Source organism: Podarcis liolepis, assembly GCF_965112155.1.
Source record: "Podarcis liolepis genome assembly, chromosome: 18".
NCBI lineage: Eukaryota > Metazoa > Chordata > Lepidosauria > Squamata > Lacertidae > Podarcis > Podarcis liolepis.
The window spans coordinates 4,407,270-4,429,156 of record NC_139572.1 but is presented as its reverse complement, the minus strand read 5'-3'; the positions used below and the strand labels follow the sequence as shown (position 1 = coordinate 4,429,156).

Genomic DNA, 21,887 nt, shown 5'->3' with positions numbered 1-21,887 from the left:
TTGGTATGAGCTTTCGTGTGCATGCACACTTCTTCAGATACACTGAAACAGAAGTTGCCAGATCCTTCTATTTCTAGATTTCTATTTCTATATTTCTAGATCCTTCTGTTTCAGTGTATCTGAAGAAGTGTGCATGCACACGAAAGCTCATACCAAGAACTAACTTAGTTGGTCTTTAAGGTGCTAATGGAAGGAATTTTTTTATTTTGACTATGGCAGACCAACACGGCTACCTATCTGTATTTAAAAAATAAATGTTTCTTACCATCAAACTCTGGGAAATAATCCACGAGATGAGAGTACATTATCTTGTCTTCCAACAGATCCTTCTTGTTGAGGAAAAGGATGACGGAGGAGTTCTGGAACCAGGGATAGGTGATGATGGTCCTGAAAAGGGCTTTGCTCTCCTCCATACGGTTCTGCCAGGAAAAAAAGAGGGGTTCGAGGTGTCACGGTTGCAACAAGGTAAGAGATAAAATGCATCACCGGTGGTGTGTGTGTGTGTGTGTGTGTGTGTGTGTGTGTGTGTGTGTGTGTTCTTAAAGCCGTAGAGAGAATAGGCATACTTTCACACCAGGCGCCTTCAGCTACGGGCCACTGGTACCACCAGGACAATGAAGAAACAAGGGCTGAGTACAAAGATCTTGCCCAAAATCATATTAAAACCTTATCTGGCTTAACGTGGCAAACAGGAGATAGCCAATGCCCAGCTGCTCGCCTTTCCTGTTATCGCCACATTTTCACCTGTGCCCGAGATTTCACCTGTAACTACTTTCAAACTACAGTGGTACCTCGGGTTAAGTACTTAATTCGTTCCAGGGGTCCGTTCTTAACCTGAAACTGCTCTTAACCTGAAGCACCACTTTCGCTCATGGGGCCTCCTGCTGCCGCTGCATGATTTCTGTTCTCATCCTGAAGCAAAGTTCTTAACCTGAAGCACTATTTCTGGGTTAGTGGAGTCTGTAACCTGAAGCGTATGTAACCTGAAGCATATGTAACCCGAGGTACCACTGTATGCCAGTAACGTTTAGCAAATAAGGAGTTGTGCAATCTCACGCAGGTCAGGGAAGGGGAGCCAGTGTTGCAGGACTACAGTTCCCATCATTCCTGACCCCTCTAGGCTGCTGGGGATTGCTAGCATCCTAAAGGCCATGCGTTCCCACCCCTGCCCTAGTTAATTGAGAGAGAAAATGCAGCTTTGTGGGTTGCCTGGAAAATTTCAAATTGGGAAACGTGCGCAGTATTTCAATTAAGTTTTTTCCAGTTTGCACCAGAAAATTTTCCAACGGGATCTCAATGAGTCCATTTATTTTACTTGCATTTAGTCAACGAAACGAAGAGCTTTGAAACCACCAAGCTTACCTAACACAGTATCTGCAATTAGCGCCCATTCATTTTGACAGATGAAAACTTAAAGAATGGGAGATTTTCCACCCCACACGATGAGTAGGAGATATTTTTATTGTCACCCCGCCACCCCCGCAAAACGTTCCCTCTCTGGGGTGATGCACAGTAAAGCTGAATCGCAAATTAAAAACATGAGATTCAATTAATCTGGTCTAAATACAGATTTGGAAATCCAGCAGAGAGCAGAACATGCTTCTGCCAAACAGCTGAACGCAGTGAGAGCTAAAACAACCTTGGTAAAGGGCTAACAACTGCCGCAGAAAGTGGAGAGTGCTATTTATTTCTCAAATTCAGGCCCTGCGATACAACCAAACCTGCCAAGGCAACTAAGTATGCCAGCAAGGTTTCAAAAAGCAAACTCCCCACCCCCAAAAGCAGACTCCTTCCACCTCACCCTGCTCTCTGTCAGGGGAACGATTCTAGAAGGCATGCTAAATTTGGAAGGAACAGTAGCCCCATTTCCTCTGACCCAGGCGAAATCTAGTTTCCCCCAGGGGTGCGCATAATTTCATCCAGTTTCTGACAGTCTGCAGACGAGTCTACGGGCTCCTAGAGGGAGTGGGGAGGAAGGAGGGAAAGAGAGAACCAACTCAAAAGCGCTGTCGGGCACATTTCAGCCTTGCGGAAGCTATTTTAGCAGGTTCCAGAGACACACCAACAGGAACCTGGTGCAAAATAGTGGCTTGGCAGGGGAGCAGAGTCCAGGAACAGAATGCGCACTCAGACTAACAATTTCCTTTCAGCACAAGAACTGACTACACAGTCCTTTCACGCTCCCGGGTCCTTCTCCTCTCGCCCTTGCTCCCACAGCTTTCTTCATTTCATCAGTCCAACCGAGAGGAGGCCGGGGCAGTTTTTTGTTCCCGCTATTGCTAAACACAGCTGGAAGTCAAGAACCCTCGCAGCTCTTCTGCAAATCACCCAGCAGTGGATGGGGTGGGCAGCTGGCGCCACCCGCGGCTTCTGCTGACCCCCAACTCGAGAGCAATGGCTGCACAGAAGAGCGGGCAACTGTGCCACGTGGTCCCCTTTCAAAAACACCCCGCAATTAAAAAACCCCTTTTAACAGGGATGCAGGGGGAGATGGAGGCTTCCTGCCGCAGTTACATCTAGGCCACTGCGGTGTATGCTTTAAAGCAGCTGTTCTGATAGAGCGGTCCATCGGCAGTCAGGTTTTCTTCACTCCCAAAGTCTTAAGAGGTAAAGGGACCCCTGACCATTAGGTCCAGTCGTGGCTGACTCTGGGGTTGCGGCGCTCATCTCGCTTTATTGGCCGAGGGAGCCAGCGTACAGCTTCCGGGTCATGTGGCCAGCATGACTAAGCCACTTCTGGCAAACCAGAGCAGCGCACGGAAATGCCGTTTACCTTCCCGCCGGAGTGGTACCTATTTATCTACTTGCACTTTGACGGGCTTTTGAACTGCTAGGTTGGCAGGAGCAGGGGCCGAGCAACGGGAGCTCACCCCGTCATTGTGGGGATTCGAACCGCGACCTTCTGATCGGCAAGCCCTAGGCTCTGTGGTTTAGACCACAGCGCCACCCGTGTCCCCCAAAGTCTTTAGCCCGGGGCAAATTGAATAAGACACGAAAAAGCCTACTGTGATGCGTTAGGAAAGCCCTGCTAGGCTACCTTTACTAAGTAGCATTACTTGAGACTTGCAGATCTGTTCACGTGGACACTGCCCTCTGTTGGAAGTTTTGTCCTTCTCAATCCACCCACCAGTACCAGCCGGGTTTCACCCCACTTTTTTCCCCCCAATAAAAGGAAAAGGAAAATTTTAAGCAGTGCAAGAAAACAAAAGCAGAAACAACTGGTGTCGGGCAAGCGCCAGGAGGGCTCAAGCCATGCCTGGCTGCCAAAGCTGTGTTACGAGTGTGTACACAGGGCTGGTCCCTCACCCTTTCATGTGCAAGGAGCGTGTAAGGCAAGGCTGGGGGGGGGAAGAGGGAAGAGCCACCGACAGTTTGCCGAGACTTCCGTCTTAGAGAAATCCTGCACCCTTCCAGGACCCTCGGAGCTTAACACGAATGCAGGGAAAGCCTTCCCTGCCCCTCCTGTGGGGCGCAGATGGTCAAGTCGGGAGGCCCAGTGGCCACCCCTGGCCCACACCCAACGTTTTATTACTGCTCGCGCCCCTCCCTGCACAGATGGGAAATGAGCCGTCGTCGCTGCTGCTCCTAGCACAAAATGAGAGGTTCCCGCAGACATCTGGCACCACGGAGAACTCCGAGGTGCCCTTTCATTTTGGACGGGAGGGGCGCCCTTTTCGGTCTGCAGGAACCACTTGCCAAGCAAGAGCACGTCACCCTCTGCAGCACCCCCCCCTTTGCAAATTTTGAGGGACATGTATAGTATTTTGGGGGGTGGGGGGAAGATGACTCCTCCCTGGAGAATACATTCAGAGCCAGCACACAGACACACACCCCTCTCCCTCAAGCAGATCAGTTCCCGAAATGTCTAGCCACCCAGGGTGAAGAATGTGGCTCACTGCTACTTTAGGTGGTTGGGAAACAGACAGATCAAGTCCTGGCCCACAGCACACCAGTGGCTGACAACCCCAAACATTTTAGAAACAGTTCCAGAATCTGCAAATGCAGCTTTCTGCCACTGCTGGGACCACCCAAGGGCCACACGCCGCCCCTTACGTGCTACGAGGGGTTGTGCTTACCTCATTATCCGACTCCACCAGAACTTGGTCATATTCACTAAGCGCTACTAGGAACATGATGGAGGTTACGTTTTCAAAGCAGTGTATCCATTTCCTCCGTTCTGACCTCTGACCCCCAACATCCACCATTCTGAAAGGGAGAAAAAGGAGGGCAGGTCTTCTTTAACGCACACAAACACACAGCCCATTAAGTTAAAAATGTAATGCGCCATTTTATACTTGCTTTTGGGTTGGAGGGAAGAGAGAAAAGACTGAGCAGGAACAAGTCTGAGGTTTGTTTCCTTCCTCCCCCCCCCCCTTTGGAAGACATCACCCCTACCCCTCATGGGCCAAACTGGACATGTGGGCACGTGGAACCACCCAGCAATGCCCGGTAAAACCATGACATCAAGTGATGCTCATCGGGGGCTTCAATGCACCACACAGGGTTTCCGAGGAGCGCTGAACAGTGCTCTGAAGCACCGCTGATCAGCAGGGCTCGACCGCACTGTCTACCAGCTGGAGGGCGGTGGCTTCAAGCCTGTTTTCTGCAGGAATCGGTTCTCCATGAGAGTCAAAGGCACTTCCGAGTACCTGCCCTCTGGAACTCCCTGCCTATTGACACCAGGAACTTCCACTGCACTCTTTTTCAGTGCCTGCTAAATACATTTTTGCTTAGACAAGCCTACCCAGATCTTGTGGAGCGTTTTCATCTGTTTTCAGTTTACTTTTGAACTGTCTTAAATTCTTATCCATTTATTGTATTAACAATTTTATTGTTTTGGAAAACCGCTTTGAGGTTCTATACAAATCAAGTGGTAAAATCAAGAGGTGTATAAATTTTAGGAAACTAACTAGCACCCCATTAACCACAGGCAACAGGGACTATCGCTATTAGTGGTCGGGGAAAAGCCTAGACCAGAACTTTCCAAACTGTGTGTTGTGGCACGCTAGTGTGTCAGTTAGGTGTGTCGCGCAAACGCTCCCCACGCTGGAAAGGGTTTAGTTCAACCTCTGCTTTGCTAGTACAGTGGTACCTCGGGTTACATACGCTTCAGGTTACATACTCCGCTAACCCAGAAATAGTGCTTCAGGTTAAGAACTTTGCTTCAGGATAAGAACAGAAATCGTGCTCCGGCGGCATGGCAGCAGCAGGAGGCCCCATTAGCCAAAGTGGTGCTTCAGGTTAAGAACAGTTTCAGGTTAAGAACGGACCTCCAGGATGAATTAAGTACTTAACCCAAGGTACCACTGTAAAACCTAATCACTGTGTCACGAAATGATGCATGTCTAAAAAGCGTGCCCCCAACAGGAAAAGTTTGGAGAGCTCTGGCCTAGAAAAAGAGGCTCCAATTGATTGGGGACGACGACGACCAACAGTTGCTGTCCACCCGATATCAGGAGGAAGGGCTGGTTTTAGAGGCAGGCGTGTCTCGGAATATCAGCTGCTGCAGGACCAAAGTGGGGACTCGGTGCTTGCACGTTCCGACGGATCTTCAAACAGATGGGTCTTTGGCCTCACCCGGCTGCAGGGCTTTTCTTGTGTCCTTGGGACTACACCACTACAGATGGGTTGTGGCGGTGGCTCAGGGTTTGTGGAAAGCCTTCAAAGACGCAGGCCACACCTAGCGCCGTCTCCTCACGGGGGAAAACCCTCTCCTGCCTTTGCTCCTGCCAACAGCACGACTTGTTGACTCGGAAGAGGGAAGAAAGGGTCGGAAGCGGCAGCCGTGTGACCGGCTTTCCAGAAGCCTGCTAACTCAATGCCTTAACTGAGCTGGGCTTTCATTTTAAATGGAAGCAGCTTTGGGGGGAGTATGTGAAACGTAAAAAAAAAAAAACGCTCCGAGGAAAGAAAGAAAGAAAAAAGCCACTGGAAGTTACCTGAAGATAATGTTCTCTAAGTCAAAGGGGTATTCTATGATCCCAGTTGTCGGGACTCTGACCCGCAGGACGTCTTGCTGGGTTGGGAGGTACCCTGGCAGGGCGATACGATCCACGTCGGTAAGGTAGCTGCAAGGAGGACGTGCAGGGGAAAAAGGAGGGAGGGGGGGGAAAGATGAAGGTGGCCTGAGCTTGCTTGCCATGTGTAGCGCTTCTGCCCTGAGAGCCTCAGCATTTTGAGTATGGAACCTCAATTATTCCACTCCTGGGGGTGTTTTTTCCCCCAGGGGGGAGGAAGAGCTGCATGCAAAATCCTCAGGAATCCTGTTCAGCCCTTGAGATTCAACAAAGCCCACCACCCGCTTTCCCGACATTACCTTGCCTCTAATAGCATTCCCGTATTTTTTGCTCTGTAAGACTCACTTTTTCCCTCCTAAAAAGTAAGGGGAAACGTGTGTGCGTCTTATGGAGCGAATGCAGGCTGCGCAGCTATCCCAGAAGCCAGAACAGCAAGAGGGATTGCTGCTTTCGCTGCACAGCAAATATTTTTTTTTCTTCTTGTTTTCCTCCTCCAAAAACTAGGTGCGTCTTATGGTCTGGTGCGTCTTATAGAGCGAAAAATACGGTACATTTCTAAGCGTGCAGCTTCACGCCTGCAGAGCAATCTTCCTTCTCATGGGTCCTAATGCTCCCAGGACCCTTAGGAGTCTACTCTTGCCATGCCCTAAAGGAGCGCTTCTCTAAGTCCCTGGTCCACCACTCCTTAGAGCAGATTTGCGGGGAAGGAAGAAGGAGCCACAAAGGAAGGAAGCTACGGAAACAGTTCAGAGCCCTCCCTCCTGCCCGGGGTGGGGTGGAGTGGTCCATAATTCTGAATTAAGTTCCCCTATAAGTTGGCACCAGCATTCTTCCTTCCGACTGTGAAGAGCAAAACGGTGACACAGCACCTCACCCCATTTTATTAGGTCTTGGCTGGATGGGGCAAGCAGCCAAGGTGCATGATTTTGAGGACGCTCACGTTAACCTCTGCTTATAATCGTGGGGGGTGGGAAGGCTCTGGAAGACTAAACTGAGCTGCCAGCCCCTCTCTTCCACTGGATCAAGCGTTGGGCAGGAGGCAGATTTGGAGCAATAAGCGTTTCTGAGCAATACTGCACTACTCCCAATAAAGTTTAGTTCTACGGGCATCTTCCTCACAAACTTAAAAACTATTAGATGCTGCAGCTTCTACAACACTATTACATCTACATCTAAACATCAACACCACAATTCCAGGCCACCTTCCTCTAATGATTACCGCCCTGGAGAAGACTACAAAGCAACTAAGCGGCTTGTTACTTCCAGATTATTCCCACTACCTGAGATTTCCACCTCGTAGCTTCGCCATTCTGAAAGCTCAGGGAGGGCAGGACCGAAAAGAAAATACTCATTAAACTTCGTTTATAGCACGTGCCTAAAGAGACTGCAAGGTAACTAACAGTGCAAAATCAATTAAAGCCACATCAAATGGATTTCTAAAGTCCACCCCCAGCCCCCACAACCAGTAGCAAGAACTACAACCACCACCCCTTCCTCCTTGGAGCAGTTTGATGGCAACAACTAAAACACGAAGCTACTTTCTTTCCTCCTGGCCCCCATCCACCCCCCACCAACTGTCAGAGGCACAATTTCATTTAGGAGACCCCAAATGACGCTGTGTAGCAGCAACCGTGCTGAGAGCCGTACAGAGAGGACGGCAAGCTCTTACTATTTAGCAGAGTCGGAGAGCTGGTATTCTCGCCGCCGGTCGTAACACTCCTGGATGCCCGGGTCGTTCCACAACGTCTTAATTGCACTTATGTAGGGCTGCTCAAAGGACGAGACCTTTTCTACGTCCACTTCCCGGATCAGGAGTGCGTTGGCCTGCAGCACGGCGCGGAGGAGAAAGCAAGAGGGGCTTAAAAGAGGCTGACCCTGAGGACCCTTCTCCCCGCCTAGCATTTATCCCATTCCACCCCCCGCCTTCCTTTACGGCTCCTTAGCTGGAGATCCAGTCCTGGCTGCTACAAATCCATTCCGGCACTGCCTGCACAAAGCAAGTAAATGTATACATACCATCTTTTTAACAAGACCACAGCTTTGGGCTTATGTTTTTTTTTAAAAAAATGAAGAGCAGTATGTACTGTCTTTACTGAAGTCTAATATACGCCCTAATTTCTGGAATGTAATTTGGCGAAAAAAAGGAGCGTGCATTACACACTATGAGCAAATATCGCCCAGCCCTACTGACCTCTCTCCTTTGACCATTGGGCCAGGGCGCCCCCTGCAGCCTGCCAGCCCCCTGCAGCCTCAGCATAGCTTGCCTGCCCGCCCGCTGGTGCCTTGGGCTCCGCTGCAAGGCAAGGCGCTTGGCCACGTTTGGACAGCCTGAGAGCGCCAGCCATGAAGCTAGTAAAATAGGAGGCAAGCTCTCCCTGCAAGACGGCCAGCCTGGAGGTAGAACCTGGCCCGGGCACAACCAATCCGCACCTGGGAGTACTTTATTTACTTGAATGTAATGCGCACCCTAACCTTCACAACGTAATTTGGCAAAAAAAAAAAAAAAAAAAAAAGTTGTGCATTAGACTCGAGTAAATACAGGTACAGCAAATAATCATTAATTGAACTACTACGTCAACAGCAACAGGGTTACCAGGAAAGCCTTCGAACCTACCCCTGGCCATCCCACTATTCAATAACGTGCTGTGTTTGTGCCCCACCAGGCACAGGGTAAAGGAGACTGGTGAGAGACTGGGGTTCTAATCCTCTCAGTCATGGAGCTTACTGGGTGTGGCCAATGTCCCTCAGGCTAACCTACCGCATAGGGCTGTTGTGGAGAAATGGAGAGAGGGAGAACCATACATACCACCTTGAGATCCTTGGGTAGGATATAATGTTAATAATAATAATAATAATAATAGGTAAAAAGGCAAAGGACCCCTGGATGGTTAAGCCCAGTCAAAGGCAACTATGGGGTTGCGGTGCTCATCTCGCTTTCAGGCCGAGGGAGCCGGCGTTTGTCCACAGACAGCTTTCCGGGTCATGTGGCCAGCAGGACCACACCGCTTCTGGCGCAACGGGACACAGTGATGGAAACCAGAGCACATGGAAACGCCGTTTACCTTCCTGCTGCAGCGGTCCCTATTTATCTACTTGCGCTGGCGTGCTATCGAACTGCTAGCTTGGCAGGAGCTGGGACAGAGCAACAGGAGCTCACCCCCGCCACGGGGATTCAAACCACCGACCTTCCAATCGGCAAGCCCAAGAGGCTCAGTGGTTTAGACCACAGCGCCACCCATGTCCCTGTTAATAATACAGTCAAACCTTCCCAAATGCCTCCATTTTGGAACGTTTCAGCTCCCAAATGCCGAAGACTCAGAAGTAAGTGTTCCGGTTTTCAAATGTTTTTCAGAAGGCGAACATCCGATGTGGCTTCCGCTTGCGTGCAGGAAGTTCCTGCGGCCAATTGGAAGCCACGGCTTGGTTGTCAAACATTTCGGAAGCCGAACGGGCTTCCGGAACTGATTACGTTCGACAAGAAAGGTTTGACTGTAATAATAACAATAATAATAAGAAGAAGAACACAGCGCTTGAACTATTCTGGTTGCTACAGTTGTGGTGCTGGTCCCTGAACATTCAACACCCCGAATGCCACTACAGACAACCAACAACGAGACAACAGGGGTGGAGGCTGTGTATAGGCTGGGGTGCAGGAATGGGAGCTGCGTCGGTTCACCTTGTTCTGTTCATACTTGTACAGGATCTTCAAGGTCTCCATGGCCCTGATCATCGACTGCATGGCAGTGAAGATGTTCTGGTACACCAGCTTGGTGAAACCCTTCTTGTCCTCTTCGGAGTAGCCCGAGCCATGGATTATCCGCATCTGTTTAATGAACGTGCTCTTCCCGCTCTCTCCTGTGCCTGGAGAGTAAATAGGTGGGGCAGGGTGAAAGGGACACAAGAAGACGACAAGGCAGTCAGCGCGGGAGCATCACAAAGGGAGCAGAGCCAGCGCTGCTTTACGGCCGACAGCAAGCAGTTTGCTTCCACATTCAACTTCTAGCAACGCCTCACTGCATATTACTCCGGGGGGGGGGGGGGGGAGAGAGATTAAACTGCTGCTGCTTTGTTTCCCCAGCCTGTGAAGAGGAGGAGCAGCTATCCCATCTCTCACTCCTTCCCCCTTGACGAAAGGAACATTTTATGGAGGAGAAAAGCTGAATTTTATTCCTAAATCAGACTGTTGCCATGGTGAACCTAGTGTTTGTGTGTATGTGTGTGTGTCTACGCGTGTGATGGGTGGGGGGGAAAGCATTTTGCACACACCAGTAGCACAATAGCTATGGGGTTTTTTTTTGGGGGGGGGGAATCTAGCACGGCCCGTGAAAGTGGTTCTGAGGCCTGGTATGGATGTTCTGACTATGACTTTGGTTGGATCACCATCTTTCCATTGCACAGGCAGGCACAAAGGAAGGCTGGCAGCCAATTAAACCATTTTAATCATCTTCTGGGTTTTGAGCACCCCACCTTAAAAAAACCAAACCTAGAAAAGAGAACACACTTCCAATTTGCGTCTGAAAATGGCTTCATCTTCAGAAGGAAGGGGGGCTAAAAACTGTGCTCACTGTATAACCTGTAGCTTGGCTGCTGTTCGTCGTCCGAACAAGAGGCCAGCTTTTTAAAGATTTTCATGCCCTATTACAGTTACAAAGTACCACAACCAGGTACTTTGTTAACCCAAAAAGAGCTGGTGTGACCGACTACTGGCTTAAGAATGTAAAGTGGGAAGTCGACTATTATAATCTTATCTCAAGGTATTTGTTTAGAAAGGCAGTTGTGGGATGTGAGAAGAGGAAGACTTTTAAAGATCAAGATCAGGCCACCGCCAAGTGGCCGGAGGGGCAGAATCCTGAGTATTTGTGGCACAGCCTGGTGCTTAAAAAATGATTTTTGCTCAAATGTTGGGACTGAGGCTGCAATTTAAAGTGGGGGGGGGGTGGAGAGAGAGAACCCCAGCTTTTGTTGTTGCAGGGGAAAATGGCACCCTGGCAGACAATTACTAAAAATAAATCCCTACACTCACCCACCTTAATAGGCCTAGGAGACTAGTCATCTACAATAAATCCTTGCCTCTTCCTTGTCAGGTCACTCGGAAGTGGCTTTTTCAAGCTTTTGAACTGAGTGCTTTCAGTTTTCTTACGGGCAAAGCGTTCAGAATCTCTTCCCATCCACCCCTACAGAATCCCAGGCTTGAAATCTTAAAGCTTCCCTCTCCTCCTAGTTCTCTGATTCAATCTGTCACCAAGTGGCCAAACATAGGCTAGAGGTTTCTATGGGTAAGAGCAGTTAAGGATCAGACCTAAGGCCCACCCAGTCAAACACAGTGACTAGCCAGATGCCAGGGGAAGCCCACAAGCCCGAGGACACAAGTGCAACACACACAAAACTCCCCTCTCATCTAGGAAAACAGGAGGCACCACGCAACTCAAAGCACTTGATAGCAGCTGCAGCCTCACCAAAAACTCCTGAGGCAGCTCAGAATGTTTAAGAACCAGAGCAAACACTCGATAAGAGTTAACAGAGACATCTTTACTAAAATGACAAAATTCTGAAGAATCTTTTGAGTTAGCCGTTATCTAAATCACAAAGCAATCTGCATGAAAAAGCCATTTCTATCTACAGCGGGGGCTGAAAAATACTTACAAACCTAATTAGCCAGAATCAAAACTTTATGAGACAATATCTTCTCTGTCACCCCTTGAACCCACTTCCCTCCCCAGAGAGTCACCCTTGCATAAACTGAATAATCTGAAGCAATTACTAGGCCACAACATCAAATTTTCAAGCTCGTGGGTTCAGAGTAGGTCTCATAATATACCTAAAGAGGGATTTGCTCCCCGCCCCCCAGCCCACATGGGCTACCTGCGGAGAGGAAGCCTTCCCACATTGAGCCTGGCATGGTGGTTTTCCTGGATCCGAGAAACCTGCACCAACAAGGCTCCGAAATTCATGGATTGGCTTGGGACCCAGGCTCCTAAACAAAGCACCTTCCCCATCTGAGATGCTACGATCAGCAGGTGAGCAACCTTGCAGGTGATGCCGCCACTGGGGGGGGGGGGGCTGCCTGGTTGGCAGGGCCTTCTCTTTGGGACCTCCCAGTTTGTGGAATGCCCTTAGACTTTCAAGAGGAATTTGAAAACATTCCTCTTTATGAAGGCATTCAAGGGCTGCAAGGTACTGTTCCTGGCAACCTTGGCTGAGATAATGCGATTGCTAAACTGTTTTTAGAATGCACTGATATTGTGAGAGCTGGACCATAAAGAAGGCTGATTGCCAAAGAATGGATGCTTTTGAATTCTGCTGCTGGAGGAGACTCTTGAGAGTCCCATGGACGGCAAAAAGATCCATTCTGAAGGAAATTAGCCCTGAGTGCTCACTGGAAGGACAGATCCTGAAGCTGAGGCTCCAGTACTTTGGCCACCTCATGAGAAGAGAAGACTCCCTGGAAAAGACCCTGATGTTGGGAAAGATGGAGGGCACAAGGAGAAGGGGACGACAGAGGACGAGATGCCTGGACAGTGTTCTTGAAGCTTCCAGCATGAGTTTGACCAAACTGCGGGAGGCAGTGGAAGACAGGAGGGCCTGGCGTGCTCTGGTCCAGGGGGTCACGAAGAGGCGAACACGACTAAACGACTAAACAACAGCAACAATTGCCAACCTGGACTCCTTTGGGTGGAAGAGCGGAATATAACTTTACTAAAATAATAATAAGGCAAACACAAAAAGCGATTTATTTTTTTGCCTCAGACACCCACAAATATTGTGTGGATTGGGGCAGGATGGGGGGGGGGAGCTGCATGCCACAGGGGCATGAGTTAATATATGCAGAGGGCTCAAGCCAACAGGAAATCTATGAGCCACCTTAAACTGGCGTTCACCACCACTCTGCATAACCAACAGTAACGTGCGGTTGAACATTTTATATATTTTTTCCACTGCTTGTTTTCCCACAGAAAAATGAGTTTCTTATGTTCATTAGCAAAAGCGGATGGATGTCGATTACAAATAAAATATTAAGCAAACTTGGCAGCTCGCAACTTTGTTGCTTCGTTTACTAAATACAAAGAAAACAAACGTGTTAAATTGGGTCACTCTAGGGCACTGGGACATCTCCCTTCACAAACTGGGAGATTTCCCCAGCCGCTCGATTACCCAACTCGAATCACCCTAAGTTGCACAGGGGAAATTTTCCCAATTCTGAAATTTCCGGAAAGTCGACACCACTTGCCACTAGTTTCAATTGCTGCAAGACAAACGCTGTTCCTAAAGTTCAGGCCTCAGAATGGAGTTGTGCTCAGTCCCTTCTTCAGGCACAGATGCAAACAGCCTTGTGATTGGCAGCCAGTTACGAGCTCCCTGACTTGCCCAGGCCCGGTATATCAATAGTAGGAGGAGCCTAGCCTTCTATTCTCCCCTGGTCAACCGAGAAACACCCTCCTGCCTGCATGAAGCAAGTTGTCTGCAAAGATCCTGGAATAGACAACATCCACTCCAAGTTATGGCTGCCAGCTGACTTCCCCTCTAGAAAACAGAGCCAGCAACTCACGGATATGTTTACGTGAGTTCAGAAATTCTCCTCCTGCACGTATGGGAACTTCTGGCAAACGCTTCCAAAGAATACCCCACCTCTCTTCTGATGAAGCAATTATTTCCCATATTTCTCATACCCGGAATACCATTTATTTAATGGGAGGGAGGGAGGGGGAGGGGGAGAACAGAACCTGAGATGCACGTTTATAGAGTTTTCTCAAGTTGCTCGCAGAACAACCAGCCAGGCTTTATCTTTGCAAATTCAGGGCAGTCCCAATTAATATTGCCCATTCTGTCCTCCCCAATTGCCCAGCCAGGGCACATGAATTGCATGTTTATCACAGCGGTGGTGGGTCTTCAGGGAGACTGCAACAGAGGAATGCCAGTATATTGTGACCTGCTTATCTACTGGCAGAGAGGCCTATAATCATAGAATTGTAGAGTTGGAAGGGACCACAAAGGTCATCTGGTCCAAGCCCCTCAATGCAGGGATCTTCTGCCCAATATGGGGCTGGAACCCATAATCCTGAAATTAAGAGTCTTGTGCTCTACTGACTGAGCTATCCCTGCTCCAAACACACACACAGCAGTGTCCTAGTGGCTGGTGATGTGGGTTTTCCAGAAAATGCTTTCCACTGCCTAATACAGATCAATATCTGATCTTGCATGTTTATTTGGCTGTTATTTAGCAAACAAAGCAAAAAAAAAAAAAAAAAAAGGATGCCGTGTTCATTTTGATTAAGGAAGGAAGGAAAAAGAGCAATGAAATACCCAAGAAAAATACAAGGGGGAAAAAGAGGTGTGGTTTAAATTATGGGCAAATTCAGAGATTTACTTGGAAATTCTCTCGTTAGAATATTCGTAGATAATTTAAGGCATGGTAGCTGAACTGCCTATACTTCTAGGTGGTTGCTATTTTTAAAATGGAGGCACTGAACGCAGGTGAGACGATAAACTCTGTACATTGTTTCATGCATCACTTTTAAAACTCACTCTCTCGGGATAAAATTTGACAGGTAATGAATCCCTGCATATAACTTCTCATGCAGTGTCAAGGGGCAACCACCTAGGTTCAGCTGAGGTGACCAGTGGAGGACAGAGTGACTGCTCCATCCTTTGTCCATTTGGTTGCCATTCTAACTAGCCCACCAGCCTCTCAGGAGACCAGTAAATAATTCCACAGCCTAGTGACAAGGCTGTGAGAACGTATAAATTCCAACTGCCAGGTCTGACCGATACCTGTTACAGATTCACAATTTTATGCAATAATTGAATGAAGTACCATGTTTCGAAAGAAAGGAAGATTTTTAGCGATAACAAAAGAAGATTTTCTGCGGAAAATCCTCTGCCCAACATCACTGAGGTGGCTTCGTTTCTCAAGGAATATTCCTGTCCCTCTACATTCTAAAACTTCCAAAACTAAGGCAGCCTCAGGGGTTGGGAAAGAGGCTGGCAACACAGAGGCCAAGGATTGTTTAGAGGCTGCAGAATGACCCAACAGCGAAGACTCAAAAGGAAGTGCAGACCTGGGGAGCTAACCGGGCACAGTCTAGACGTTCTGGGCCACGATTCCCCTCACCTATGAGGTGTAGATGAACAGATCAAACCACATCCTGCACACACTTCCCTAGGTCGCCCCAGATGAGCAACAGAAGCAGGAAAGAGGCATGGGGATTTAGAATGAATGGCCATCATTATTTGGGAACTCCTTCCCCGCAAGCCAATCCCACTAATCCAAGTGAACTAGCGGCAAATAAAATGGGGGTCCCTCCCCTCAATGCACAGTTTGTAGTTGGGTGCTCCAGTGGGCAGCACCAGTCCTCCATAAGGACATCCACGTAGACCAGTGCTCTGCATGTGGTGAGTCAAGGCCTGATCTAAGATGGGTTGGAGCAGCAGTACCACCACTGTTCAGATCTATGGTGTAAAATTAAAAAGTGTATCTCCAGGTGCATGTTTGAGCAAAAGGTGGCCTGAAAAGGTTGAAGACCACTGCCCTAAACGATGCTAGGATCAACATAACAGAGCCTGTGCTTTAGAAGAAGGGTCAGCAACCTTTTTCAGTCGTGGGCCGGTCCACCATTCCTCAGACCATGTGGTGGGCCAGACTATATTTTGGAAAAAAATAATGAACAAATTCCTATGCTCCACAAATAACCCAGAGATGCATTTTAAATAAAAGCACACATTCTGCTCATGTCAAAACACCAGGCAGGCCCCACAAATAACCCAGAGATGCCTTTTAAATCAAAGGACACATTCTCCTCATGTGAAAACACACTGATTCCCGGACCGTCTGTGGACTGGATTGAGAAGGTGATTGGGCCGCATCCGGCCCCCGGGGCCTTAGATTACCTACCCCTCCTTTAGAGCAAGCTCTGGGCAACGGCCCACCTAAGACAATACTTTTACCTGCTCAGATCCCCCCTAAAATCTTTCAAGTCAGCAATGGTGTTGGGGTGGAAGGTTTCCTGGTGTTTTTTTTCCTGAGGAAACATTTTTATTCCCTAAATTCATTAGCTACCATGAATGGATGCCAAATGCAAATACAATATTAAGCAGGTTAAAATAACCAAACCAAAACAAAACAAAACAAAAAAACACACAACACTGAAATGAACATGCCAAATTGAGCCACTCTCTCTAGGTAATCAGAAAAATTTCCAATGCAAATTACCCGAACTGGCATCGCAAAATTTCCCAGAAAATTTCCGCAAAACTCATACCTCTGCAAGCCAATCTACATGAAAACTGCTAACCTCCAAAAAATGTTCAATAGCCAGCTTCTGCATGTCTACTACAAAGGTTTGTGGCCTGAAAGGGTCAGTTTTTGTAGAGTTTCTATATGTGGACACCTGGATGGGTTTCTTATTCGCCCAGGTGACTGTGGAAGAAGTATAACATTAACCCCAAGTCTCAAAACCTACACATCCCAGGATGATTCAGGATAACAGCCAGACACACCTCTAAATTAGCAACTGCCAGTCCTTTAAAAATATATATAAATATATATCTCCTAAAAATAAATCCCATATAGAAAAGATAATACTGTAATGGGGACATTACCAAGAAGAGATAAACACATCATGACTTCTGAACAGCCAATGGCGCCAAAAAACAAAACAAAACAAGTTTCTTTGAAATAGCTGCTATGGGGTAGGGGGCAGAATATCCCGGTAAAATAACTTTTGATTGCCAATGGCTACCAGCTACAGGGAACACCCTGCTACTTGCTTGGGGACTAGATTCTGGGAAGGAAAAAAAACTTTTGAAAGTTACCATGTAACCAAGGATATGTCAGAGTTTCCTGCTTCAAAAGACGAGCACCCCTCTTCCACCAGCAGGTATAGTCGCAAGCAGAGCACAAGGAAACCTGAAGCTTTGAATTCTCAGTTTTCATAGCAATGTATTTCTGAACACGTGAGGGAGTGCAAAAACATCTGAGTGTATAAATAATGGCACCCTTTCTTTTTTTTAAATAACCTGGACAAAAGCTTGGGATTTTCCAGCCTTAGCTGAGGCACCCAGGACCACATAAAGAAAACGATAGGTCAGTTGTAGACCAATTTCATGCTGGAAAGGCAGCAACTATAGTTCAAAAACCTGACTGCCAGAGCCTTATTGAGCTCCCACTATTTAGGTAGTTCAATGGACTCAAATTAGCTCCGCACTCTCTAAATGCATCCAAACACAGTTTGATCCCCATAATTTCCTAGTTTGGCAGACTGGTGTGGTACTAGTCGGACGGTACAGCACAATTTTATTAGAAACTTTGCTTTGAGGGTCAAACGTATCCTTGCAGCGCATCCAGATCAAGTTCCCCCAAATTTCTTATTAAGGCTATTCAGCCTGAAGATTGTGAAGCGCTGGAACATTTATGATTTTAATTTGCGTCACAGCAAAACTCCCAACGCTACTTACTGCCAGGACTAAGTTATGAAAATCAACGTAAAAATAAGATTGTGCCCATGTACTGAGCCAAGTTATGACAACTATCCCCTGCACATTTATATGGGTTTAAGGAGATGGAGTACCTGGATACAAATCACTTAACTTTAGAAGTTAAGCAGGGACCCCCATTTTATTTTACCAGATTGTTTGAGTCCAACAACATCTGGAGTACACAATACTGGCTCCCTCTGAGCTAGAGGGTCAGAGGCAAGACTACCACAAGCTGCTTCCTTCGAAGGGTTATTTCAGGTTTAAAAATGGCTTGAGCGTTAAGCTGAGAGAAGGATTACAACTTTGTGAACCTAGAAAGCAAGCCCAGAAGAGGTCTACATCTCATCAAGCCACATTTCAACCAGTCCTTTGCTCCTCGGGGTCATATTTAGAGGCCAAAGAACTCTCAACTAGGAGGAGAGAATCGCCGCCTCAAAACGAAGAGACGCTCAGGAGAAACACTCTGCTAGTTTAACCATATTCATAACTGCTTTCAGTCTGGGTTGGCACCTAAAGTTCGAAACCAACTCCTTAATTTTTTATTTTGCTGCAGCTTAAAAATGTTAAGGTCGTTTCTCTCTCATCTGAAGAGACACGTTATTGTGTTACACTACATTTGGGAGGGGTAGCAGTAGGAGCAGAAAGTGGATGGAGGGCAGAAGGAATATTCTACAAGAGGTGAGCATTTACAGGGCTGGTAGCCCGGAAAGGTGTGGGTTGCAGAGGTGGCACTACTAAACGCCTGGCACACAGGGAGGTGGGGCGGACACAAGGTGAGAGAGCTCCTTGGAGCATATAGTACAGGCTGAAAGTTGAGGTATGAGGTCGCTATGTGCCCAAAGAGGATGGGAAGATGTCAAAAAGGAAGAAGAGAGTCGTCAGAAAGGCTGGAAATGGAGGGGGGGGGGAGAAGAAATATTCATGCCTTGGATTCTATGCCTTTGGGAGGAAGGCAAACATTCCACACACACAGATGGAGGCAATTATGGAAGGGGGGGGGGGTTAGCAGGAAGGCGGATATCAGGAAGAAGAGCCACCATGGCAGTCTTTTGGCTAGGGAGCAGGATATAAATCCTAGGGAAAAATTCTGAAGAGACGTGATGAAAAGGGCCAAGAATGAAGTTGTTTGAGAGAGTGTGGTGTTCTTAACTGAGGCGGGGCCCTTACTTTCGATTCTATTTTGTTTTGTTTTTTTAAAAAATAATAATAATAAAATGCAGCAATTCTGAGAAGGAAAGGAAGTCAGCTGTCAGGAAAGGGAGCCCCAACGAGAGTCTCATTGGCTAGAGAATGGAATATAAATCCCAGGAAGAGCTGCATTATATAATAGAACCGACTGCTTCTTACAGGCTGCTCTTTAAGTCAGTAAGACTCACAAAGGGGCTTGCATTTTCTGACAGCAGAACAACTCCACCATGACAGTTCAACTTTCAGCGCTCTGGCTACCCCTCTGATATTTATTTTTGTTCCCAAAACTTCTATATCCTGCTTCGAAACAACCAGCAGTCTCCAGCCCTATGAAGGGCGCCCCCAATCCCCCCCACTTCTTAGCTGACATCCAACCAAGTCAAACTCTGAACGGACCTACTAAATCAATGGGACTTCAGTGATGCAAGGCCACCGATTTCCACGCGTATGCTGTGACTATGAAATTACATTAGGTACCAACCCTTACTCCATGCACACATGCTCAAAACGGAATGGGATCAAGATGTTGCGGGACAACGACTACATGCTCTCTGCCTGCACTGGCTGAGGTGGATTGCAGGTGGAGTTCACCTACATCTGGAGAGCCACAGGTAGAACGGGGGTTCAAGTAGGTCAGTTTACCCCACCAGCCACTTTTATTTACCCCTAACTGACACCCAGTGCTCTGTGGCAAGCGATCTTGCTCATCAAGGAGAGGTGGGAGGTCCATGATGGGGATGAAGGGAGCAAGAGCTTTGGGGAGAAATAAAAAAAGCTAAGGAGTGTCATATAAATAAATCTAAGAAAGTTAATTCCTACTGTCCATAATTCTGTCGTTAATAAAATACCGATGTGGAATGCTAGCCGAGGATGACTGGGAATTAGATGCTATGGGGTGAAGAGGGAACTATCAGGAAGAGGAAGAGAAGCAGTAGGGTGAGAGCAGTATTCAAAATTCACTTGCGACCAAGTGAAGATGCCTGGGCACAAGGATGGTGCCTGAAATCTCCAAAATATGCTTCGGGGGTCATTGGATGTTGACTGTTTTCAAACACTCATACCCCATCCTGTTGAATTCTATCAGATACCGTATTTTTCGCCCTATAGGATGCACTTTTTCCCCTCCAAAAATGAAGGGGAAATCTGGGTGCGTCCTATGGGGTGAATGCAGGCTTTTGCTGAAGCTTGGAGAGCAAGAGGGGTCGGTGCGCACCGACCCCTCTCGCTCTCCAGGCTTCGGGAACACATCCGCAGCCTAGGCAGCCCTGCGGGAGGTCTCACAGGGATGTCTAGGCTGCGGATAGCGTCCTATGGGACGAAAAATACGGTATTTTATCTGCACAATCAGAACAAATGCTTTTTCTGGGCAGCCTGAGCAGGAGAAGTGAACAACGTTATAATTAATTCTTGCTGCTAGTCTTCACTCCCCACCCCGCACCCCAATGCCCTGCTCACAGTTGTGTAGAATATTCATACGTTATGAATGGTCCAAGTCACCATTAAGAAAAGGAGGTAGGAATAGGGCAATATATATGTGGACAGTCCCTGAATAAAGTGATTTTTCTTTCAGTTCTCCAAGCTCAAGGCTGTCCTCTGGACTAGCCAGATGTTTAACTGATAATCAATCACATTTGACAAATAAGACTTTAGAGCCGCCTTGCCCCAAATGGCAACTAGACATTCCGTTTTCGCAATTGTAACCTTAGTTTAAGGAGCCATTTGGCACCTAGCTTATATATATATCTGAGTTTCTAACACTGGATGAGAGACTCCAATAAAGCCCACCTGTTACTCTGCATGTGGTGAGAAGACCCCAGAAAAGGGATATGAGTAGGTGAACTTGGGTGGTTGATTTGCTCTTGAGAAGATGTGGGGACAAATTCCTGGTCTCCTCCTAAGCTACCTCACAGCATTATTGTGAGGATAAAAAAATGAGGGAGGGAGAAAGGTGGAAGGACAAAAGCCACAGACACCACCTTAAGCTCTTAGGGGATAATGTACACAAATGAGTAAATAAATTTAAATCTACTAGGAAGATTAGAAGGCAGGCTTATGTTTGGTTTCTTATTGAGGAGGCAATATAGAAGGGAAGTTATTTGTGTGTAGACAGTAGAAGAGATTCTGCCACATTCTCTTTCAACCTGACCTGCTCCACTGGGCTGTGGTTATGCTAAAAATAAGAAAGAGGGAAAGAGTGGAAGAGAAGAAAGGGACATAGACATTTAAGCATACAAAAGAGAAGGAGATTCTTATGTTTAGTTTGTCTTTAAAGGATTGATATGGAGAGGAAGTTCTTAGTTGGAAAAAAGTCTGCCTCTCTCTTTGTACCTGACAAGGTTGTTGCAAGGATTAAAAAAAAAAGCAGGAAGAGAAACATACCACACCCTGATTTCCTTAGAAGAGAGAGCAGGGAGATGAAGTTTGAGACTGCAAGGCCCCATTTAAGGCACTAAGAGCTGCTAAGAGATACTTATTCCCCACAGCTACAATTCCCAGTTTCCTAGAAAGAGGGATTTACTGTTACACAACTCTGGAAATTGTAGCTCCGTGAAGGGAATACAGAGTCTCAGCACCTTTAACAAATTACAGTTCTCGTGATTCTTTTGGGGAAGTCACGACGGTTTAAAGTGGTAGGATAAAGCCTAATACTGTATACATATATAGGTTGCCATGTTGCACACACCTGTAAATGTATGCGCATAACATTATAAGGACAAATAAGCAGCAATATATATTTTGTATACCCGTTCTGAAATTTTCTACAATCAAGCAGTATATTAATGTTTTAAAAAATAAAATAGCTAAGCAGCTGCAGTTGTATTACACACATAAAATAAACATATATACACATTCTTGTGTGTGTGTGTGTGTTATGTTTGAGTGTATGCACATAAACATATAGGGTATTGCCCATAACAGAATTGTATGCAACCATCCCCTACTCAGAACAGACCCACTGAAATGAATGGATCTAAGTTAGTCATGTCTATATACTCAAAGCAGAACTGAAAGTTAAAGGCACACAGGGATAAGCCTAGATGAAAGTCAACGAGGAAATGAAATAGGGAGGCATGCACTTACAACATGAGTTGCACCTAACAAGATACTATGCAAAGCAGATCCACTGCAATTAATAATAGACCTCAGAAGAACGTAAAATTTCAGAAAGGATAGACTACGGGTGTTTTAAGTTTGTGTTTTAAAAATAGT

At 47.1% G+C, this 21,887-nt stretch overlaps 3 protein-coding genes across 3 annotated transcripts in view; 1 reads left to right on the top strand and 2 right to left on the bottom strand.

The window, feature by feature from the left end:
* Window positions 1–21,887, top strand: part of LOC310697487 (duodenase-1-like) — a 167,352-nt gene that overhangs the window by 66,623 nt on the left and 78,842 nt on the right. The gene's annotated exons all lie outside the window — the stretch shown is intronic.
* LOC310697421 (guanine nucleotide-binding protein subunit alpha-11) overlaps window positions 1–21,887 on the bottom strand; it is a 33,079-nt gene that overhangs the window by 6,998 nt on the left and 4,194 nt on the right. The window contains exons 2-6 of the mRNA XM_083484071.1: window positions 9,694–9,878; window positions 7,687–7,841; window positions 5,940–6,068; window positions 4,077–4,206; window positions 266–419 (exon numbers count right to left, since the gene is read on the bottom strand). Of these exons, the coding sequence (XP_083340197.1) occupies window positions 266–419; window positions 4,077–4,206; window positions 5,940–6,068; window positions 7,687–7,841; window positions 9,694–9,878 (753 nt within the window). The remainder of the gene's footprint in view (window positions 1–265; window positions 420–4,076; window positions 4,207–5,939; window positions 6,069–7,686; window positions 7,842–9,693; window positions 9,879–21,887) is intronic.
* Window positions 2,793–21,887, bottom strand: part of LOC310697516 (mast cell protease 1-like) — a 50,705-nt gene continuing 31,610 nt past the window's right edge. The window contains exon 5 of the transcript XR_014521031.1: window positions 2,793–2,963. The gene's annotated coding sequence lies outside the window, so the exon portion shown is untranslated. The remainder of the gene's footprint in view (window positions 2,964–21,887) is intronic.